Source organism: Pan paniscus, chromosome 19 (assembly GCF_029289425.2).
Source record: "Pan paniscus chromosome 19, NHGRI_mPanPan1-v2.0_pri, whole genome shotgun sequence".
Taxonomy (NCBI): domain Eukaryota; kingdom Metazoa; phylum Chordata; class Mammalia; order Primates; family Hominidae; genus Pan; species Pan paniscus.
In genome coordinates this window covers 15,079,698-15,098,473 of record NC_073268.2, presented here as the reverse complement: position 1 = coordinate 15,098,473, position 18,776 = coordinate 15,079,698, and the positions used below count along the sequence as shown (strand labels likewise).

General features: G+C 49.1%; 1 protein-coding gene across 1 annotated transcript in view; it reads right to left on the bottom strand.

Annotated features, from left to right (window-relative positions):
* POLR2A (RNA polymerase II subunit A) overlaps positions 1-18,728 on the bottom strand; it is a 30,044-nt gene extending 11,316 nt beyond the window's left edge. Inside the window, exons 1-17 of the mRNA XM_008962447.5 lie at positions 18,237-18,728; positions 7,306-7,438; positions 7,033-7,169; positions 6,765-6,938; positions 6,333-6,614; positions 5,861-6,022; positions 5,508-5,728; positions 5,158-5,290; positions 4,201-4,325; positions 3,873-4,083; positions 2,518-2,727; positions 2,258-2,426; positions 1,983-2,077; positions 1,637-1,840; positions 1,244-1,466; positions 657-840; positions 65-236 (exon numbers count right to left, since the gene is read on the bottom strand). Coding sequence (XP_008960695.2) covers positions 65-236; positions 657-840; positions 1,244-1,466; positions 1,637-1,840; positions 1,983-2,077; positions 2,258-2,426; positions 2,518-2,727; positions 3,873-4,083; positions 4,201-4,325; positions 5,158-5,290; positions 5,508-5,728; positions 5,861-6,022; positions 6,333-6,614; positions 6,765-6,938; positions 7,033-7,169; positions 7,306-7,438; positions 18,237-18,329 — 2,928 coding nt within the window. The 5' untranslated portion in view covers positions 18,330-18,728. The remainder of the gene's footprint in view (positions 1-64; positions 237-656; positions 841-1,243; positions 1,467-1,636; positions 1,841-1,982; positions 2,078-2,257; positions 2,427-2,517; positions 2,728-3,872; positions 4,084-4,200; positions 4,326-5,157; positions 5,291-5,507; positions 5,729-5,860; positions 6,023-6,332; positions 6,615-6,764; positions 6,939-7,032; positions 7,170-7,305; positions 7,439-18,236) is intronic.
* Positions 18,729-18,776: the final 48 nt, after the last annotated feature.

Here is an 18,776-nt window from a genome sequence, read left to right as displayed (position 1 = left end):
TGTGTCTGGGGACAGCCATCCAGGGAGGCACATCTCTAGCATCAGCACTTCGACCCACACGCACCTTGCTGTCTCCAGTTGGGAAGATGACCCTGAGCACCTCCCGATCCTCCCGCATCCGCTCAAATTCCCGCTCCAACTCGTTCTGGATGTGTGCGTTGCTCAGCACGTCCTTCACCAGGTCCTCCTGCAGAGTGCGCCGCAGGGCCCTCTCATTGGTATAATCAAAGCGGAACCTGGAAGTGCAAGGGGTAGCTAGTGGACAGGTGGGCTCTGGGACCTTGGTCCCCACAAAACGCACTGTAAGGTTCCCAAAGGTGCACAGCCGACCAGGTACAGTGGTTTGGAGGCAAGAATCCTGGACAGAGAAAAATTCAGGCCCAAGGACTGCCACTGGGACCTGAGTACAGGCCCACCCCTCTGCATCTGCTTTATAATATCAGCAGGGACGAAGTGGGGACCAATCTTAAATCCACCTCCATCCACCACCTCCCCCATGTCACACAGCTGTTTCAGATAGGTGGGGAAAGGATGCTGAAAGGTAAGCTCTAGTGCAAGACACACACCAGGCTATCTTTCTGGAATAGGTATGGGAATCCTACTACTCAGGCCCTGAGCCCCAGGGGCAAGAACCACCCGCCTGCCCGCCTCCTCACTTCTTCTCAAAAGCCTTGTTGGAAGGTTTAAGCGTAGCCAGGTTCTGGAACTCAACGCTCTCGCCTGCCAGGCCGTCTTCGCCGTAGCGCAGCTGCACCACCTGGTTGATGGAGTTCCGCACAGTCGCGTCGTACTTCACCATCACTGACTCCATGGACTTGATCAGCCGCCGCTGGATGTATCCTGGAGGGAAGTAAGGCAAAAAGGGGATGATAAAGCCCAAAGACCCAGGCTGGGGCCTTAAGCTACCTGACTGTCAGAAGAGTCAGCTAGTACTCTCTTTGTCTGAGGCCTTTGAATGCAAACTCAGTGTCTACCACTAGACGGACAAAAAGCCCAGCAGGAACCACTCCCATGGGACAGGCTGGCAGAGCCCCGGAAGCTCTGTCCCTGCACTGTGCAATGCTGCACAACAATCCAAACAAGGGTGTTTGCCTACTCTTGAGTCTCTATTCTTTCCACAAGGGCCAGAATTATACCCTGGGAATAGGAGCCTGAGCATTTCCACTCCCCACCTGTTAGGGGTTTCTCAGCCTGCAGCATTCCCTGCTAACAGCCCAAGGAAGACCCCTGAGGAAAGCCTCACCAGTCTCAGCAGTCTTGACAGCCGTGTCAATGAGCCCCTCACGACCCCCCATGGCGTGGAAAAAGAACTCAGTGGGTGTGAGGCCGGCTAGGTAGGAGTTCTCCACAAAGCCACGGCTCTCAGGCCCGTAGTCATCCTTGATGAAGTGAGGCAGAGTCCGGTGCTTGAAGCCAAATGGAATCCGCTTGCCCTCGACGTTCTGCTGTCCGACGACAGCAATGACCTGGGAAACAGAAAGGTGGGGTATACTGAATTCCCTCTGCCTTAAGAATAACAGTTCCCAAAATTTCCCCCAACTCCCGTGATCCTCCTGACCCTAATACATACAAACACCTTCCTTCCTCCTCCCAAACTTCACAGCGGCCCCGTATGTGGAAAAACAAGGCTTCTCACCTGGGAGATGTTAATCTTGGAACCTTTAGCTCCGGACACGACCATAGACTTGAAGTTGTTGTATTCAGACAGGGATTTCTGAGCAGAGGAGCCAGTCTTGTCTCGGGCATCGTTAAGAATGCGGTTCACCTGATTCTCAAACGTCTGCCGCAGAGTGTTCCCTGGGGTGGGCTCCAGCTCATTGTTGTGTGCCTTCTCGATGACCTGGAGGCAGAGTTCTCGGTGAGACATCAATCCCTACTCTCTGCCCCTTCCCTCTAACCTTACACTCCCTTTGCTCTTGATGATGCTAACTTCAAAGTCCCTGGAAACCCCTTATTCTGTCTCTGGTGGCCTCCCCTCTTACCTCTATTACGTCCTGCTTGGCCTTCTTAATAGTGTTCTGAATGTCCTGGTAAGTCTTAGAATCAGCAATGGAGTCCCCAATGCCAATAGTATGACCTAGAGACAGGGAAAAGCATCAGCAAACCCCTTTGGACCTCTAAGAAACATGGAATGGAATTATAGCCAAGAGAGTAGAAGCAGGGGGCACCAAATCCAAGGAGGAAAGAAAGGGATGGAAGGACAGTAAGAAGTTAGAGAATTCACAGAGACATCTTGGTACCACGCCTCCATGCTCACCCTCGATGAGGAGCCAGTTGTTAATGACAGTCTGAATGTTGGAGTAGAAGAGGCGAGTGATGTCATGACCCATCTCTAGGTAGGAGATGTGGACCAGGGAGCCAGCTGACGTGCCCAGAGACTTCTTACACAGGATGCCCATGATCAGCTCCCCATTCTCCACCACCACCTAAGGACAAAGCACCCACTCAAGGCCCCTGCTCTGGTCCTGGCTCCCATGCCCAAATTCTGTCCTCACATATCCAGAAGCCAAGCCCTACCTTGGTGTCCCCAGGAGAGATGTGCTTGTAAGGGCCACTGTCTTCATCATCGGGATGGGTGCTGTGGGTACGGATACAATTGATGTGACCAGGTATGATGAGGGAGAAGATTTGCTTGCCTGTCCACAGGGGCCGGGGCTTTAGGATGGCCGGCTGTGGGACCTTCCCGTCCCACGTCGACAGGAACATCAGGAGGTTCATCACTTCACCCTGTAAGACAAAGAGTAAGGCAGACAGAAGTCAGAGTGCAGGCCCCACATCTCAGGGATGATAGAGAAATGTTGGGGAGGTTTCCCTGCCCAAGGGAGAAAGCAGATTTTGGAGGCAAAGATGACAGGAAAAGTTTTTTCCAAACTTTAATATTTTTTTGAGACAGGGTCTTGCTGTTTACCCAGGCTGGAGTGCAATGGTGCAATCAGGGCTCACTGCAACCTCCGCCTCCTGGGGTCAAGCAATTCTCCTGCCACAGACTCTCAAGTAGCTGGGATTACAGGCACCTGCCACCATGTCCGGCTAATTTTTGTATCTTTGGTAGAGACGGGGTTTCTCCATGTTGGCCAGGGTTGTCTCCAACTACTGGCCTCAAATGATGTGCCTGCCTCGGCCTCCCAAAGTGCTAGAATTACAGGTGTGAGTCACCATGCCCAGTCCCAAAAACTTTTTTTTTTTTGAGACGGAATCTCGCTCTGTCGCCCAGGCTGGAGTGCAGTGGTGTGATGTCGGCTCACTGCAAGCTCCGCCTCCCAAGTTCACGCCATTCTCCTGCCTCAGCCTCCCGAGTAGCTGGGACTACAGGCTCATGCCACTACGCCCGGCTAATTTTTTGTATTTTTCAGTAGAGATGGGGTTTCACCGTGTTAGCCAGGATAGTCTTGATCTCCTGACCTCGTGATCCACCCGCCTCGGCCTCCCAAAGTGCTGGGATTACAGGCGTGAGCCACTGCGCCCAGCCCCAAAAACTTTTAATTAAAAATTCATTGTAATACTGAAATTTTTGTTTTTGTTCTTAAAAATAAGCATAAATTTCTTTTAATAATTACGAAATAAGTGAAGGTTAAAATAGAAAAATAAAATTTTAACAAGGTCTTACTTATTTTTCCCTTTATCTTTCCTTTACAGGCAATACCTGGTATTACATGAAATTTTAAGAAATTAAATGGGGAATTAACGCCTTACACCTTTTTGGCCTGAGTTTTCCTAACCCCCCCTTTTTGTTCGCCCACCAGAAAAGACAATCTCACAGACCACTGCTGGGTAAGTCAGGAAAAAAAACACAGCTCTTCCTTTCTAGCCTCCACCTTGCACCCCAGAGCCCCACTGCCCACTTAAGCCAGGTTTCCATTTGGACCACACACCCGCTCCAGGAAGACGTCTCTCTTGGTGAATTTGCGCACTGCTGTGAGTGTGTCCTGCACAATACCCATGACAGGCCGATTGCTCTGGGGGGTGACAATCATGCGAGGAACCATGGCCAGCTCCTGGATCTCTGCTCGCGTCTCCAGAGACTGTGGCAGGTGCAAGTTCATCTCATCCCCGTCAAAGTCTGCATTGTACGGAGTTGTCACACTACAGTTAAAGAGAAAAGTCAGGGTTGGGAAGATGTCTGCAGCGAAACCTTCAGGAGCCACCCAGCCTGCCCGCCTCCCACCAATTCCAGCCTGCTTCCCTCAGCCAGGGACTGACCTAAGATTCAAGCGAAAGGTAGACCAGGGGAGAATGCGGACCCGATGCCCCATCATGGACATTTTGTGCAGAGTTGGCTGCCGGTTGAAGATAACAATGTCCCCATCACACATGTGCCGTTCCACCTAGGGAGGTGAGGTAAGGAAAAGGTCTCAGTGAAGGAGGTATCTAAGAATGAAAGGACAATGGACCTAAAGTCCTTTGCAAGTCCGGTGCAGTGGCTCACACCTATAATCCAAGCACTTTGGGAGGCTGAGGCGGGCACGTCACTTAAGGTCAGGAGTTTGAGACCAGCCTGGTCAACATGGTGAAACCCCATCTCTACTGAAAATACAAAAATAAGCTGGGTGTGGTGGCGCGCGCCTGTAATCCTAGCTACTCGGGAGGCTGAGGCAGAAGAATCGCTTGAGCCTGGAAGGTAGAGGTTGCAGTGAGCCAAGATCACAGCACTGCGTTCTACACTCCAGCCTGGGTAATAGAGTGAGACTGTCTTCTTTTTTTTTTAAAAAAAAAAAAAAAAAAAAAAAGTCCTTTGCAAACTGAAAAGAGATGACATCGTGGTGCTAATTCACTTGAAACACTTATTAAACACTCCTCTGGACAAGGCCCTGGGCCAAACACCAGGTCATCAGGGATGAATAATACACAGCATTCACCAATCTCAAGGAACTCAGTCTAGAAGAAAAGCAAGAGAGATTCTGAACATAAAGCCTTCTGCACTGTTCCTCCACGGATCCCTCTTCCCTGCCATATGCAAGTTGCCCCGGGTTTATACCACCCCCACCCTGAATGCCAGAGGCCAACAGCTCCCTGCACACCTGGGCAGCAACACCCTTTAACAAGACAGTCAAGTCTGGATCCCAATGAACGAGACAGACTCAGATGGCCTAACCCAGCCTGCCCTATCTTGGAAAGCTTTCTGCTCAGGTGGCTGAGAGGCCCTGGCCTGCTACGTGCCTTATAGCCGGTCTGCAGGTGAAGGTCACTGGGCTTGGGGTGGAAACGCAAGTCAATGCGATCACCATTGTCTCGGATGATGTACTTGGCGCCTGGGTACTGGCTGTTCCCCCTGCGCACTAGTTCTTGAAGTCTAGGAAGGAAAGAGGTGCAATGAACTCAATGCTTCCTAAAATACCCCTGCAGCCACCCTCACCCCAGAGCCCTGAGTGGAAGTTAAACTTCAGAACTTCAATTCCTCCTTGCTCCAAGCCCACGCCCAAGGTAGGAGGAGCAGACTCTCGAAGCCTTGCCACTGAGGCCATGTCTTCCCTAGCCATTCCAGGAAGGGCTTTCCAACGGAGGCACACCTGTCAATGTTGAAGGGGGTGACAATCTCCGCAAAGGTCATGTTGGCAGCAATGGAGCGGGGCACGCCAACCTGGTCAATGGAGAGGTTGGGGTCGGGGGTGATAACAGTACGGGCCGAGAAGTCCACTCTTTTGCCCATCAGGTTCCCTCGCACCCGGCCTTCCTTGCCCTTCAACCGCTGCTTCAGGGACTTGAGGGGACGCCCAGACTTCTGCATGGCCTGTGAGGAAAAAACACAGGGTGGGGGCAATCCAGAAAGTCAGCACTGGGCCCTCTTCCAGAGCTCTGAAGCCTCATGCTAGCCCCCACCCTGGCTCCAATACACAGAGGGGTGGGGAGCATGCTGACTCACACGGGGCAAGCCAGGCAGTTCATTGTCCACCATGGTGGCCACATGGAACTGGAGGAGCTTCACATCCTCTGCAATGACATGGGCCGCTGCGCCGTTCTGCTCATTGCGCCGCAGCTGATTGTTGATCTTCACGATGTCAGCCAGTTTGTGAGTCAGGTCATCCTGAGGCAGGAAGTCAGAATCATCATGGTCCAGCCACCACTGCCAGCGCTCGGCAGGAACGTACCAGGCACACAGCACAGCTCTCATCCTCACACCACCCCAGGAGGCAGGACTGCCCACTATCATTTATAGATTCAGAAACACGTTTGTGGCCTTTAACCATGTGAAAGGACTCATTAAAGATCATACAGCTAGTAAGTGGCAGGGGAATTTTCAAACCCAGGTCCATCCATCCATCCCCACCTACAGGGCTTCCTCCCTTTAGACACCTCGCCCTCCAGCTAAGAGGCAGAGCCCTGGAGCCACTGACCTGGTTACGGGCAGAGCCCTGCATCACAACAGCAGGCCGCACGGAGAGCGGGGGCACAGGCAGCACTGTGACAATCATCCACTCTGGCCGTGCATAGCGGGGCTCCATGCCCAGCACAAAACACTCCTCATCTGAGATGCGTTTGAAGATCTCATGCACTCGCTCTGGACTCAGCAGGATCTTCTTCTCCTGAGAGTCCTCATTAACGTGCTTCCATTCCGCATACAGCTCTAGGCCAGAACGCCGGATCCTGGGCTGGTACCGCCCACAGCCACCATGGCCCTTCCAAGGAGAGACAGGGGCCATCAGAGCCCAGAGGGTGGGCCATTTCCCTCCACACCAGGCCAGCCCCTCCTGTTTCCTTCCCTTCCAGTTTCCTCCCTCCAGGCCTCTGACCCCTCCTTCCCAAAAGTCTCCGCCAGCCCCAGCCACCTTTTCTTTGGTCAGATCCTCGTCACCCTCAGGTTGTTCCACACCGAACTTGTTGTCCATCTCCTCCCCACCCTCGCATATGTTTTTGCCCTTGCAAAGGTCGTAGACATGTGTGAGCCGCTTCTTGGGCTGTCCCTTGGACTTAGCCAGGATGTCCTTGATCTTTGGGTTGTTCTGGGGACAGGGCAGAGCAGGGTCAGTTGAAGCTGTCCCCCTGCCCCCTACCAAGCACCCCCCCCCCCCAGACCAGAGCCTGTTCCCCACTCACAGAGTCCACAAGCAGTTTGGAGCAGAAGAAGCAGACACAGCGCAAAACTTTCATTGTCTTCACCAGGAAGCCCACGTGAAACACAGGCTTGGCCAGTTCAATGTGGCCAAAGTGGCCAGGACACTCTGTCATGTTTCCTGTGGGACACACACCCAGTGCTTTCCTCCCAGCTCCCACTCATCTCAGAGGCCTCCAGGTGTCGACCGTCAGCCCTAGTTTTGAGGACCCAACCCACCTCCCCTTTGGGATCCCACCTGGCCCCCCAGCACTTACCTGCACATGTTTGGCAGCGGCCAGTCCGCTCAATCACCCCCTGCCTCGGGTCCATCAGCCCCCCAAGCTTGGGGCGGCCTCCCTCAGTCGTCTCTGGGTATTTGATGCCACCCTCCGTCACAGACATTCGCTTCTGCAAAGAAAGAAAGGCCAACAACTGAACAGCGTTCCTAGTTTCTAGCCTTTGTGGCTGGGGAGCTCTGGACTAAGGTCTGGGAAAACCCTGAACTACTTACAGAAGAACTAAGTTTAGCCTGGAGTGAGGGGAATGGGGGATTGGTGTGTGTACACTTCTGAAAAGGCCAAAGTTGAATATCCCAAGTCAGAGGCTTATTCCAGTCACTGAGGCAGGAAAAGCACTCACACTAGATAATGGTCGATCCTGGGTTCCATACAAATCACCTGCTACTGGGACATGAACCCCAGAATTCCATCTGGGTTGAATTCTAGGTCTCTGACATCCATAGGATTTAGCCACAAAAAGAAATCAAAGTTGCTTCAGGAAAAACAAAAAAACAAAACAATGCTTTATTTGTTCCTCCCAAGCAGAAATCAAGCTCATGAATCTGAGATCCTGGCAGAAGCCTCTCTGTACCTGTACCCTTGCCATGACAGCCCAGGTGTTCTGCACCAAGATATGCCCCGCCAACTCAAGCCCCTGATAAGAAACGAGGCACTCAGAGATGCAGTCCTGTTTCTTTTCCCTCATCTTTGTCATGCCCTCCTTCTCAAGGCCTGAACTGCTTGAACCCTTTCGTGTCCAGATGGAGATTTTATTATTGGTTTTGTTTTGTTTTGAGATGGAGTCTCGCTCTGTCGCCAGGCTGGAGTGCAGTGGCGCAATCTCAGCTCACTGCAACCTCTGCCTCCTGGGTTCAAGCGATTCTCCTGCCTCAGCCTCCCAAGTAGCTGGGACTACAGGTGAGCGCCACCACATCGAGCTAATTTTTGTATTTTTAGTAGAGACAGGGTTTCACCAGGTTGGCCAGGATGGTCTCTTGACCTCATGGTCCACCCGCCTCGGCCTCCCAAAGTACTGGGATTACAGGCGTGAGCCACCGCGCCAGGCCAGAGATTTTATTAAAAGACTGGAGAAACAGGTGCTAGAAAAACAGGTTGGTGGAAATGATTTGAAGCAAAAGTGAATAGCTGGAATCCCAAGAAAGGAAGAGCCAGGACTTGATGGGGACATTTCAATGAAGGAAAGGAGGAAACAGAAGAACTCAGAAGTAGATGGGCCGGGTGCGGTGGCTCACACCCGTAATCCCTGCACTTTGGGAGGCTGAGACGGGTGGATCACCTGAGGTCAGGAGTTTGAGACCAGCCTGGCCAACATAGTGAAACCCCATCTCTACTAAAAATACAAAAAAATTAGCTGGGTGTGGTGATGGGCACCTGTAATCCCAGCTACTCAGGAGGCTGAGGCAGGAGAATCACTTGAACCCAGGAGGCGGAGGTTGCAGTGAGCTGAGATCGCACCACTGCACTTCAGCCTGAGTGACAGAGCAAGACTCCGTCTCAAAAAAAAAAAAAATTGTAATGCTATTGTACACTTAGACTGAGTAGACTACAGCATAGTACGAATGTAACATATGCACAATGGCAACCAAAAAACTCCATGTGACTTGCTTTATTGCGGTGGGCTGGAACCAAACTCACAGTATCTCCAAGGTATGCTTGGATACTCATTCTCAACTCTAATTCCAGGCCTTACTTTTCTTCTGGACTTTGGGTTCACGTATGTAACTACCTACTGAACCCCCTGCAAACATCCCGCCAAAAAATCAAATTAAACATGTTTAAAAGCAAACTCCCTTTTCCACAAAAGCTTCTCTTTTTCCTTTAGTCTCTATCCCAGATTCAGAAACCTATGCTTACCTTTCCTTACCTTCAAGCACAAAACAGTCCAAAGAACATGGACTTAGCTGTCGGGCACCCTTGCTTTGGAATTCTGCCTGTATTACTTATGAACTATGTAACCATTAAGGACTTAATTAGCTTGCTTAAGTCCAGGATGTAATTGGCGCTTTATGAATGGACATTATTATTATTCAGTCATTCACCAGGTACTGGTCACTTTTACCTCCCTTTTTTTTTTTTAAGAAGTCTTGCTCTGTCACCCAGGCTGGAGTGCAGTGGCGGGAATCTCAGCTGGGTTTACACACATAAGCCACCACGCCTGGCCTCCTAAGTGTTTCTTGAATCTTGCCTCTCTTCTCCATCCCCACCACCACTGCCCTAGTTCAGGCCCTTCCTTTGTAGTCTACAACAGAGCGTTCCTATGGGTCACCAGCCTGTCTCTCTCCAATCCTTCTACATTACAACTGGGGTGCTCATTCTAAAATAAAAACGTGTGCTAAAAATAAATAAAATAAAAATTAATAATAAAATAAAAATGTAATCATTCATACCCTCTTGTCCTCAGACTGACATCCAAACTCAGCAGGACAGCTTCCCAAAAGGATTTTATGATGTTCTCAACCTTTGTTTCCCTGATGCTCCACACCTTCCTGTTCACTCCTCAGTAACAATTCCCTGGAGTCGCCTATCACATCCAGCGCAACACATGCTGCGTTCCTCTGGGGTTTTCTATATGCTAGTGCCTCTCTGCTTGGAATGCTCTTCCCACTGCAAAACTCCTATTTCAAGACTCGGCTCAGGCACTGCTTCCTCCAGGAAGCCTTTCCACAGCCTCCCCAAAGTAGACAGGCACCCCTCCTCTGTGCTTCCACAGCCCTCTATCACTGCACATACAACAATGCAATAAAATGAACTACAGGGGTCTGTCTTCCCTATAACTATAAGCACCTCTCAGGCAGGCAGAATGCCTCAACCATCCTGAATCCCATGTGCCTGCCTGAAACATGGTGGGCTCCTAACAAATGTCTGTTAAATTGACCTACTGCTTAGGACTCTCCACTGGAGGGAGGTACCCTCAAAAAACTTGGAAAAAGAGAGGTTACCCTCTGACAGTCAAACCAGTAATCCCCTCATAATAGGTCTGACTGGCCACTGCTGGGTAGAAACCAAAATGGTCTACAGATGCAAAGCTGAAGAAGTTCTGCACACCTCTCAGCCTCAGACAGGTTCAAAACTCTCATCAACATGACCTGATGAAATCTCAGGGAGACAGTCCTCATGGATGACTACATTTGCAAAGCTGGAACCTCATCAGCTGCATTGTGTCTGGTGAGAAACATGAAGGGGATTTGCTCACCTTGAATGAGACCAAAAAAAGCGCAAACAGTTACGTATCTGGCCTCCAGAACAGACACTGCAGAGGGGCCTAAGAGAAATCAGGCTCAACATTTTCAACCTCTTTCTGCTCAAAGTCTATGCCGACCAAGCCAACCACCCTTCTAATGACTAATTCTGCTTTCAGGCTTTCTGAGACCAGGTCAGGGGGTGTCCTAGACAGCAGACACGCATATCCTTGTTAATGAGAAGAGCTATCCCTCCACCACCAAGTTCACGAACTCTCATTTTTTATTTTATTTTTTTTTTTTGAGACAGGGTCTTGCTCTGTCACCCCGGCTGGAGTGCAGTGGCACAATCTCGGCTCACTGCCACCTCTGCCTCTCAGGTTCAAGTGATTCTTGTGCCTCAGCCTCCCAAGTAGCTGGAATTACAGGTGCTCACCACACTTGGCTAATTTTTGTATTTTTAGTAGAGACAGGGTTTCACCATGTTGGCCAGGATGGTCTCAAACTCCTGGCCTCAAGTGATCCACTCACCTTAGCCTCCCAAAGTGTTGGGATTACAGTCGTGAGCCACCGCACCAGGCCTCAAACTGTCATTTTAAATTAGCCCCCAACCCTTCGGCCAACACTGGTTCTCACTGCCTACAGGATAAAGGTTAAACACTTGAGGGGGTGGCCAGTCAGGCTGGGTTCTCTTTGGGTTCTGCCCCTGAGGCCACAAAACAAAAGGGCTGTCATTGAATCTCAGTAAATACTCGTTCTCTTTCCTCTGCTTTAGCAAAGCTAACAAGGTCCTTATTACAATTTGGCTTCAAGTTGCTTTTACAGCTTTATTTGGTACCACATTCTCCTACCCACCTCCCACATTTATGTTCTAAATACAATAGATTTCTCAAATTTCCTTTTGCTTCACACACCCCCTTGGGAGTAAACTTCTATTTATTCTTTAAGACCCAGTTCAGAGGTCACCTCCTTATGAAGTCTTCTCTAACTCTTCCTAGTCTTATGCACACCCCAGCAAGGTTCTCAGCCCAATTTTAATTACTTGGTGACACATCTGTCTCTCTCATTGGACTGTAATCCTTGAGGGCAAGGGTCTTGTTTTCTCTTCATATCCTCAGCACCTAGCACAGTAACCAACATATGGTTGAGGCTCAGTAACTATTTGCTGCATACATAGGAAATCCCTCACAAGATTATAAGTAACTTGAAAACAAGGATCATCTTCTGACTCATCAATGTAGCCCACACTCTACCTAAAAGAGTAGATTACTGACCAGGCGCAGTGGCTCAAGCCTGTAATCCCAGCACTTTGGGAGGCCAATGCAGGCAGATCACCTAAGGTCAGGAGTTCGAGACCAGCCTGGCCAACATGCTAAAACCCTGTCTCTAATAAAAATACAAAAACTAGGCCGGGTGCGGTGGCTCATGCCTGTAATCCCAGCACTTTGGGAGGCCAAGGTGGGTGGATCACAAGGTCAGGAGTTCGAGACCAGTCTGGACAACACAGTAAAATCCCGTCTCTACTAAAAATACAAAAAAGAAATTAGCTGGGTGTGGTGGCGTGCTCCTGTAGTTCCTGCTACTCGGGAGGCTGAGGCAGAAGAATCGCTTGAATCCAGGAGGCAGAGGTTGCAGTGAGCACAGACTGTGCCACTATACTCCAGCCTGGGCAACAAAGCTGGAGTCCATATCAAAAAAAAAAAAAAAAGAACAGATTACTGCTTTAAATCCTTATTTAAATAAGTCAGGGTATAAATAAGTTATGCATTCCATGGTAAACAGTTGTTTTTAATGAATAGGGGTCAACTACTGCGAAGGAAATCCAGCACCCTCTTTCCCCAAAATTTTGTGCACACGCTGGTACAAAGCTCTAGTACCAACCCGCCTTGTAACCTTCCCCTCACCTAGCAACATCTAAATCCAACTTCTAACAGCAAGGACAACAGCTCTATCTCAAAGCCAATTCAAAGAGCCCTCTGTACCTCCATACACTCTGACCCCTAAGACTTCTGTAAAACATTTTAGCCTAAAATACCACCTGTTTCACAACAAGAGGCCCCTTACTCACCCTCACCCATCCTTCTACCCAAAATTGAACCACCTGTTGCTCCCTCAAAATACAGACATCGTATAAACCGCAAGACATGCAGAGCACTATTGAAGCCCAACAATCCTACACCCCAGAGATGACTCTGGTAGAGCTTTGTCAACAGTGTCCCATACTTTTATTTGTTGTTATTATTCCATCTTGGGTCAGTACAACCTCCGCCTACCAGGTTCAAGTGATTCATATGCCTCAGCCTCCCAAGTAGCTGGGATTACAGGCACCCACGACTACACCCAGCTAATTTTTATATTTTTAGTACAGACGGGGTTTCACTAGGCTGGACAGGATGGTCTTGAACTCTTGACCCTCGGGGATTTGCCCACCTTGGCCTCCCGAAGTGCTGGGATTACAGGAGCGAGCCACCGTGCTCAGCCCATTTGTTATTATTATTTTTTAATTGAGATAGGGTCTTGCTGTGTTGCCCAGGCTGGTCCTGAACTCCTGGCCTCAAGTGATCCTCCTGCCTCAGGCTCCCAAAGTGCTGGGATTACAGGCATGAGCCACGGCATGCATTTTTTTTTTCATGCTTTAAAAAAAACATAAATACGTTCCCACTTTAACATAAGGCCTTCACTCTGCATACTTTTGAGTAACTTTTTCATTTATCCATAGATTCCCTAACATTATCAACAGCCCACAGTGCCCTTACCATTTCAGTAACTCTCACAGCACTTACTAGGTCAAAAGAGAGCCACAGCCGAGCGCGGTGGCTCACACCTGTAATCCCAGCACTTTGGGAGGCCAAGGTGGGCAGATCACTTGAGGTCAGAAGTTTGAGACCGGTCTGGCCAATGTGGCGAAACCCTGTCTCTACCAAAAATACAAAAATTGCCAGGCATGGTGGCGGATGCCTGTGATCCCAGCTGCTTGAGAGGCTGAGGGAGGAGAGTAGCTTGAACCCAGGAGGCAGAGGTTACAGTGAGCTGAAATCTCACCTCTGCATTCCAGCCTAGGCAACAGAGCAAGACTCCATCTTTCAAAGAAAAGACAGCAATTTATTAAGCACCTAGACCCAAACAACTTAAGCATTTATGTCCTAGGAACTTACTAGCCATTTGAGAAAATACACACAAGTTGAAAATACTATTAATATATTAAAACAAAATAACATTTTTATTTCTTTACCAAATAACCATCTCACTCACTTATGGCACCTGTTAGGCACTGCACCTCTCAAACCTTGGAATCAGACTAAACAGCACCACCTTTATTTCTTCTACAAACTGATTTTTGCCTGTACTTAGCAACTGCTAAAAACCCAGTTTCACAAAAATATGACATTATAGAAAGGGATTTGGCACCATCTAATGTTGAAACAGAACTACCAGGAACTAGGAGTTCCAGGGTATCTGACAAATGTACCTGTGTTTCTCTTGGAAATTTAAAATACCTCACTGTGCCCACCATGTGCCACAGTGTCTCAGGGCATCAGCACAGTGTGGGACCCTATTGGGAAGTTCCTCTCTTACATTGTAAGAATACACCCTAAGTTATTCAACAGGATTCCTATTAGTAAATACCGAGTAATTTATAATTGTCACTTTCAAACAATGTTGCAATAAAAGTCCTTCTACATTATCTATGCATATTTGCCTAATTATTTCATTCACTTGTTTATTCAACTAATTTTTATTACATGTCTATCATGTGCCAGGCACTACCTGAGATACTAAGGGAACATGAATAACACAGACAAAGTCCCTCATGAAATTCATTCTCTAGCAAGGAAGCAAGAAACAGAAAAACTAATCCTTTCTGGAGTGACAGGCTGTGAAGGAAAATATAGCAGAGAATGATCAGAGAAAACAAGGGCAGGGCAGGGGATGCTATTTAAACAGAGTGGTCAGGGAAGCGCTCCTAAAGATATGACATCGGCCAGGCGCAGTGGCTCATGCCTGGAATCCCAGCACTTTGGGAGGCAGAGGAGGGGGATCGCTTGAGCCCAGTTCACCAGCCTGGGTAACATAGTGAGAACCCATCTCTACAACAAATTTAAAAATTAGGCATGGTGGTATGAGCCTGTTGTCCCAGCTACTGAGGTGGGGGTTAGGGGTCTGTCTGAGGTGGGAGCATTTTTTTTTTTTTTTTGAGACGGAGTCTCGCTCTGTTGCCCAAGCTGGAATGCAGGGGCGCAATCTCGGCTCACTGCAAGCTCCACCTCCCGGGTTCACGCCATTCTCCGGCCTCAGCCTCCCAGGTAGCTGGGACTACAGGCGCCTGCCACCACACCTAGCTGATTTTTGTATTTTTAGTAAAGACAGAGTTTCACTATTTTGGCCAGGCTGGTCTCAAACTCCTGACCTCGTTATCTGCCCACCTTGGCCTCCCAAAGTGCTGGGATTACAGACGTGATTGAGCCTGGCCAGAGAGCATCTTTTGAGCCCAAGAGGCTGCAGTGAGCTGTGATCGAGCCACTGCACTCCAGCCTGGGGGACAGAGGGAGACCCTGTGTCCAAAAAAAAAAAAAAAAGATATGCCATTTCAACACAGAACATACAGACATAAAGGAACAGGCATGCAGAGCAGAGGTCTGAGCAATGTTGTTCCAAGCAGGAGGAATAGTGAATAATAAAGTCCTTGAGGTGGGAATAAGCTTGCAGTGTTAGAGGAGCAAGCAGTCAGCGTGGTTCAAGAAAAGCAAAGAGGAGACTAGTAATGAGATGGAGAAGCAAGCAGGAGCCAGATAAAACAGCACTTTATAGGTCAGAGTAAGGAGTCCTGAAACCTCTGGAAAGGATTCTATGAAGGGAAGGGATGAAGAGATCTCTCTAGCCTGTTCTAGCTGTTCTTACAAACTGTAGGAAGACCAATTAGGGCTCTATAGCACCCCACAGGAAAGATGACAGTAGGGTGGAATATGGTGGGACATGGTGGTGGAGATGGTCATAAATGGCTGGATTCCAGGCATATTTTGAAAGGTAGAACTGACACTCTGGCAGATGGACTAAGTGGAGATTGTGAGAAAGAGAATCAAAGATGGCTTTTAGATTTTCGGCCTAAGCAAATGGATGAATGGAGAAACTATTTAATGAACCATGCAAGACTGGGAAAGGGGCATCATTGAGGGGAGAATTAAGCTTTTTTAACCTAAGGATGAATTTTTATAAGTGGTAATGCTTGATCAAATGATTTACATATTAAAAGGTTGATAAAATTGTTAGACCAGAGGCCGGGCATGGTGGCTCATGCCTGTAATCCCAGCACTTAGGGAGGCCAAGGCGGGCGGGTCCTCTGAGTTCAGGAGTTCAAGACCAGCCTGGGCAACACGGCAAAACCCCATCTCTACTAAAATACAAAAATAGCTAGGCATCGTGGCACATGCCTGTAATCCCAGCTACTTGGGAGGCTAAGGCAGGAGAATCGCTTGAACCCGAGAGGTGGAGGTTGCAGTGTGCCAAGATCGTGCCACTGCACTCCAGTCTGGGCAACAAGAGTGAGATTCCATCTCGAAAAAAAAAAATTGTCAGACCATCCTCCAAAAAGGTTATACCAATCTATCTTTCTACCAACAATGTATAAGCATGTCTATTTCCCAATATTTTTGCCAGCAGGGAAAAAAAATCAGATGAGAAATAATTTTATTTTAATCTGGATTTTATTAGAAAGTCTACTCTTTGTTGGCCATTTGCACTATTTCTGTGAACTGCCTATTCATCTCCTTTACCCATTTTTCTAGTAGATAGGTACTTTCCTTACTGATTTGTAAGTGTTCCTTGTACATCAATAAATTTAACCTTCTCTGCGTAATTGCAAATACTGTTTCCTGATCTGTTTTTCAGCTTTGCCACAGTGCCTCTATAAACAGAAGTGGCTCTTACTTTTATGTAGTGAAATCTGCCTTGGTCTTCCTTATATATAACGTTTAGCTCATTTTAGGCACTCCATAAAATTTGCCTATAATTAATTCACTACTATTAAGGACTTCTGTCTCTGGTATCAGCCCTGCAAAAGCCTTCTATTTTTTTTCTAGTGCTTTATGGGTTTTTTTAGGTTTAAGTCTTAACTTCATCTGGAACTGATTCTGTGGTATGGTGTGAGGTCAGGACGTTCTGACTCCTGACATAGCTGAACTTTCTCCCAGCAAAAATGGTCTCTATCCACAAACAGCCACTTAACTCCATTCTTTCCAGCCAGTGGGCTCCTCTACTTAGCGCCACAAGGGAAAAAGTCCAAGTCACCAATAGCTCTCCCCTAGGGCTGCCCTCCTCTCTCTGGTCTCTCCTCCTCTCGCATCAGTTCTTCATAGAGCGACTACAGCAGTAGTTTTTTCAAATGTGCTGTCACTCTGTTTATAATTGTCAACGACTACCTACTGAAAATGGAATTAAGTCCTGACTCCTTACCATAATATACAATATCCCATGCTTCTCCAGCGTATTTCTGTAACACTCTTCTCTCATCCACTAAACCTCAGCCACACCGGCCGCCTTTCACCCTGTAGGACAAGCCCAAGTTCATTTCTCCCTCAGGCCCTTTGCACTTGCTATTTCCTCTGCCGGAAAAGCTCTCGCCATCCAAACTATGGCTTCGACGACTGGCTGCCTCTCATCATTTGGGTAATGTCTTCTAAGACAGGCCTTCCCAGACCCTGACACCATCCCATCTAAAGTAGCCCCACCTCGACGGGCGCGGTAGCTCACGCCTGTAATCCCAGCACTTTGAGAGGCCGAGGCGGGTGGATCACCTGAAGTCAGGAGTTCAGCCATTGCACTCTGGCCTGGGGAACAAGAGCGAAACTCCGTCTCAAAAAAAAAAAAAAAAAAAAAAAGACGGGGGAGAATCACCTCAGGGCAGGCGTTCGAGACCAGCCTGGCCAACATGGCGAAACCCCTCCTCTACTAAAAATACAAAAATTAGCGAGGCATGGTGGCGCATGCCTGTAATCCCAGCTACTCAGGAGGCTAAGGCAGGAGAATCGCTTGAACCCGGGAGGCGGAGATTGCAGTGAGCCGAGATCGTGCCATTGCACACCAGCCTGGGCGACAGAGCAAGACTCCGTCTCAAAAAATAAAATAAAATAAAAATAAAAAAATAAAGTAGCCCCAGCTCAGTGACTCTCCATGGGATTACCCCTTTTCACTCTATTCGAGACAACTGCCATTAACTGAATTATCTCGTTCATTCATTGTATTCATGTTTACTGCTTGCCCTTTCTCACAGATAGTGCTCTTGAAGGTAGGGTCCTGGTCTGTCGTGTACACCTCTGTAACCCGAGTCTCCTGTGTCTTCAACACAGCAGGTGCTCAGTTAACATTTGTATTACAGAAGAGGAGGAAGCTACCCGGGTTTGGCTTCTTAACCAAACTTGTAAAGACTCCCTAGGATTCGTCTGATCGCCTTTAACGTCGGTAATTCTGGAGTGTGAAATCAGTCATCCTTCTCTCCCTCCTTCTCACTCTCCAGCCAGCCCCCCATCTCGGACGAAGCGCTAAGCCTGCTCAACTCTTTGCAAAATATAACTCTGGGAGGCCCGAGACTGGCGCCTACACGGCCTTGGCGCTGCTGAGCCATGCTCCTGGCCCGTCACCCATAAGCAGCGAGAAAGCGCCAAGTTTCCGCAGCCCCCGTCCGGCCCCGCCCGCCAGGGGAGGAGGGAGGAAGGGGAGGACAGAGCCGCTTACCAGTTCATCCGGACTCAGGACTCCGAACTGGACTCTCTTGATGGTGCGCAGCGGGCATGCGCTGTCCCCCGAGGGGGGGCCACCCCCGTGCATGGCGGAGGCAGGCGCGCTGCGCAGGCGCAAACCTCACTACAAAAAGCCTGCGCCGCCTCCGCCTAGGTGCTCAGACCTCGTCAGGGCGGCCACCGGGAAGGACCTCCCCGAGTTGGGAGGAAAAAGCCGGAGGAGGGGAAGGTGGGGGAGGGAAGGAGGCGGGGAAATAAGGAGCGAAAGGAGCCCTTCTTTCCCTTACCGGAAATTTTTCAGCTCCCAAAAAGGAAAAAAAAAGAAGGGGAAAGGAAAAGGTTTTTGGGGGAGGAAGAAGAAAAAGGGTAACGAATAAATAAGTAACCGGGCTCCTGAACGGCAGAGGTTACGGCAGTTTGTCTCTCCCCCTTCCGGGAGCCGCCTTCTTCTCCAACCGTCCTGGCCGCGCTCTCGGCGCTTCTGAGCAGCGAACTCGCTGAACGACGCTTCTTATAGATTCGCCCTCGCGTCCCC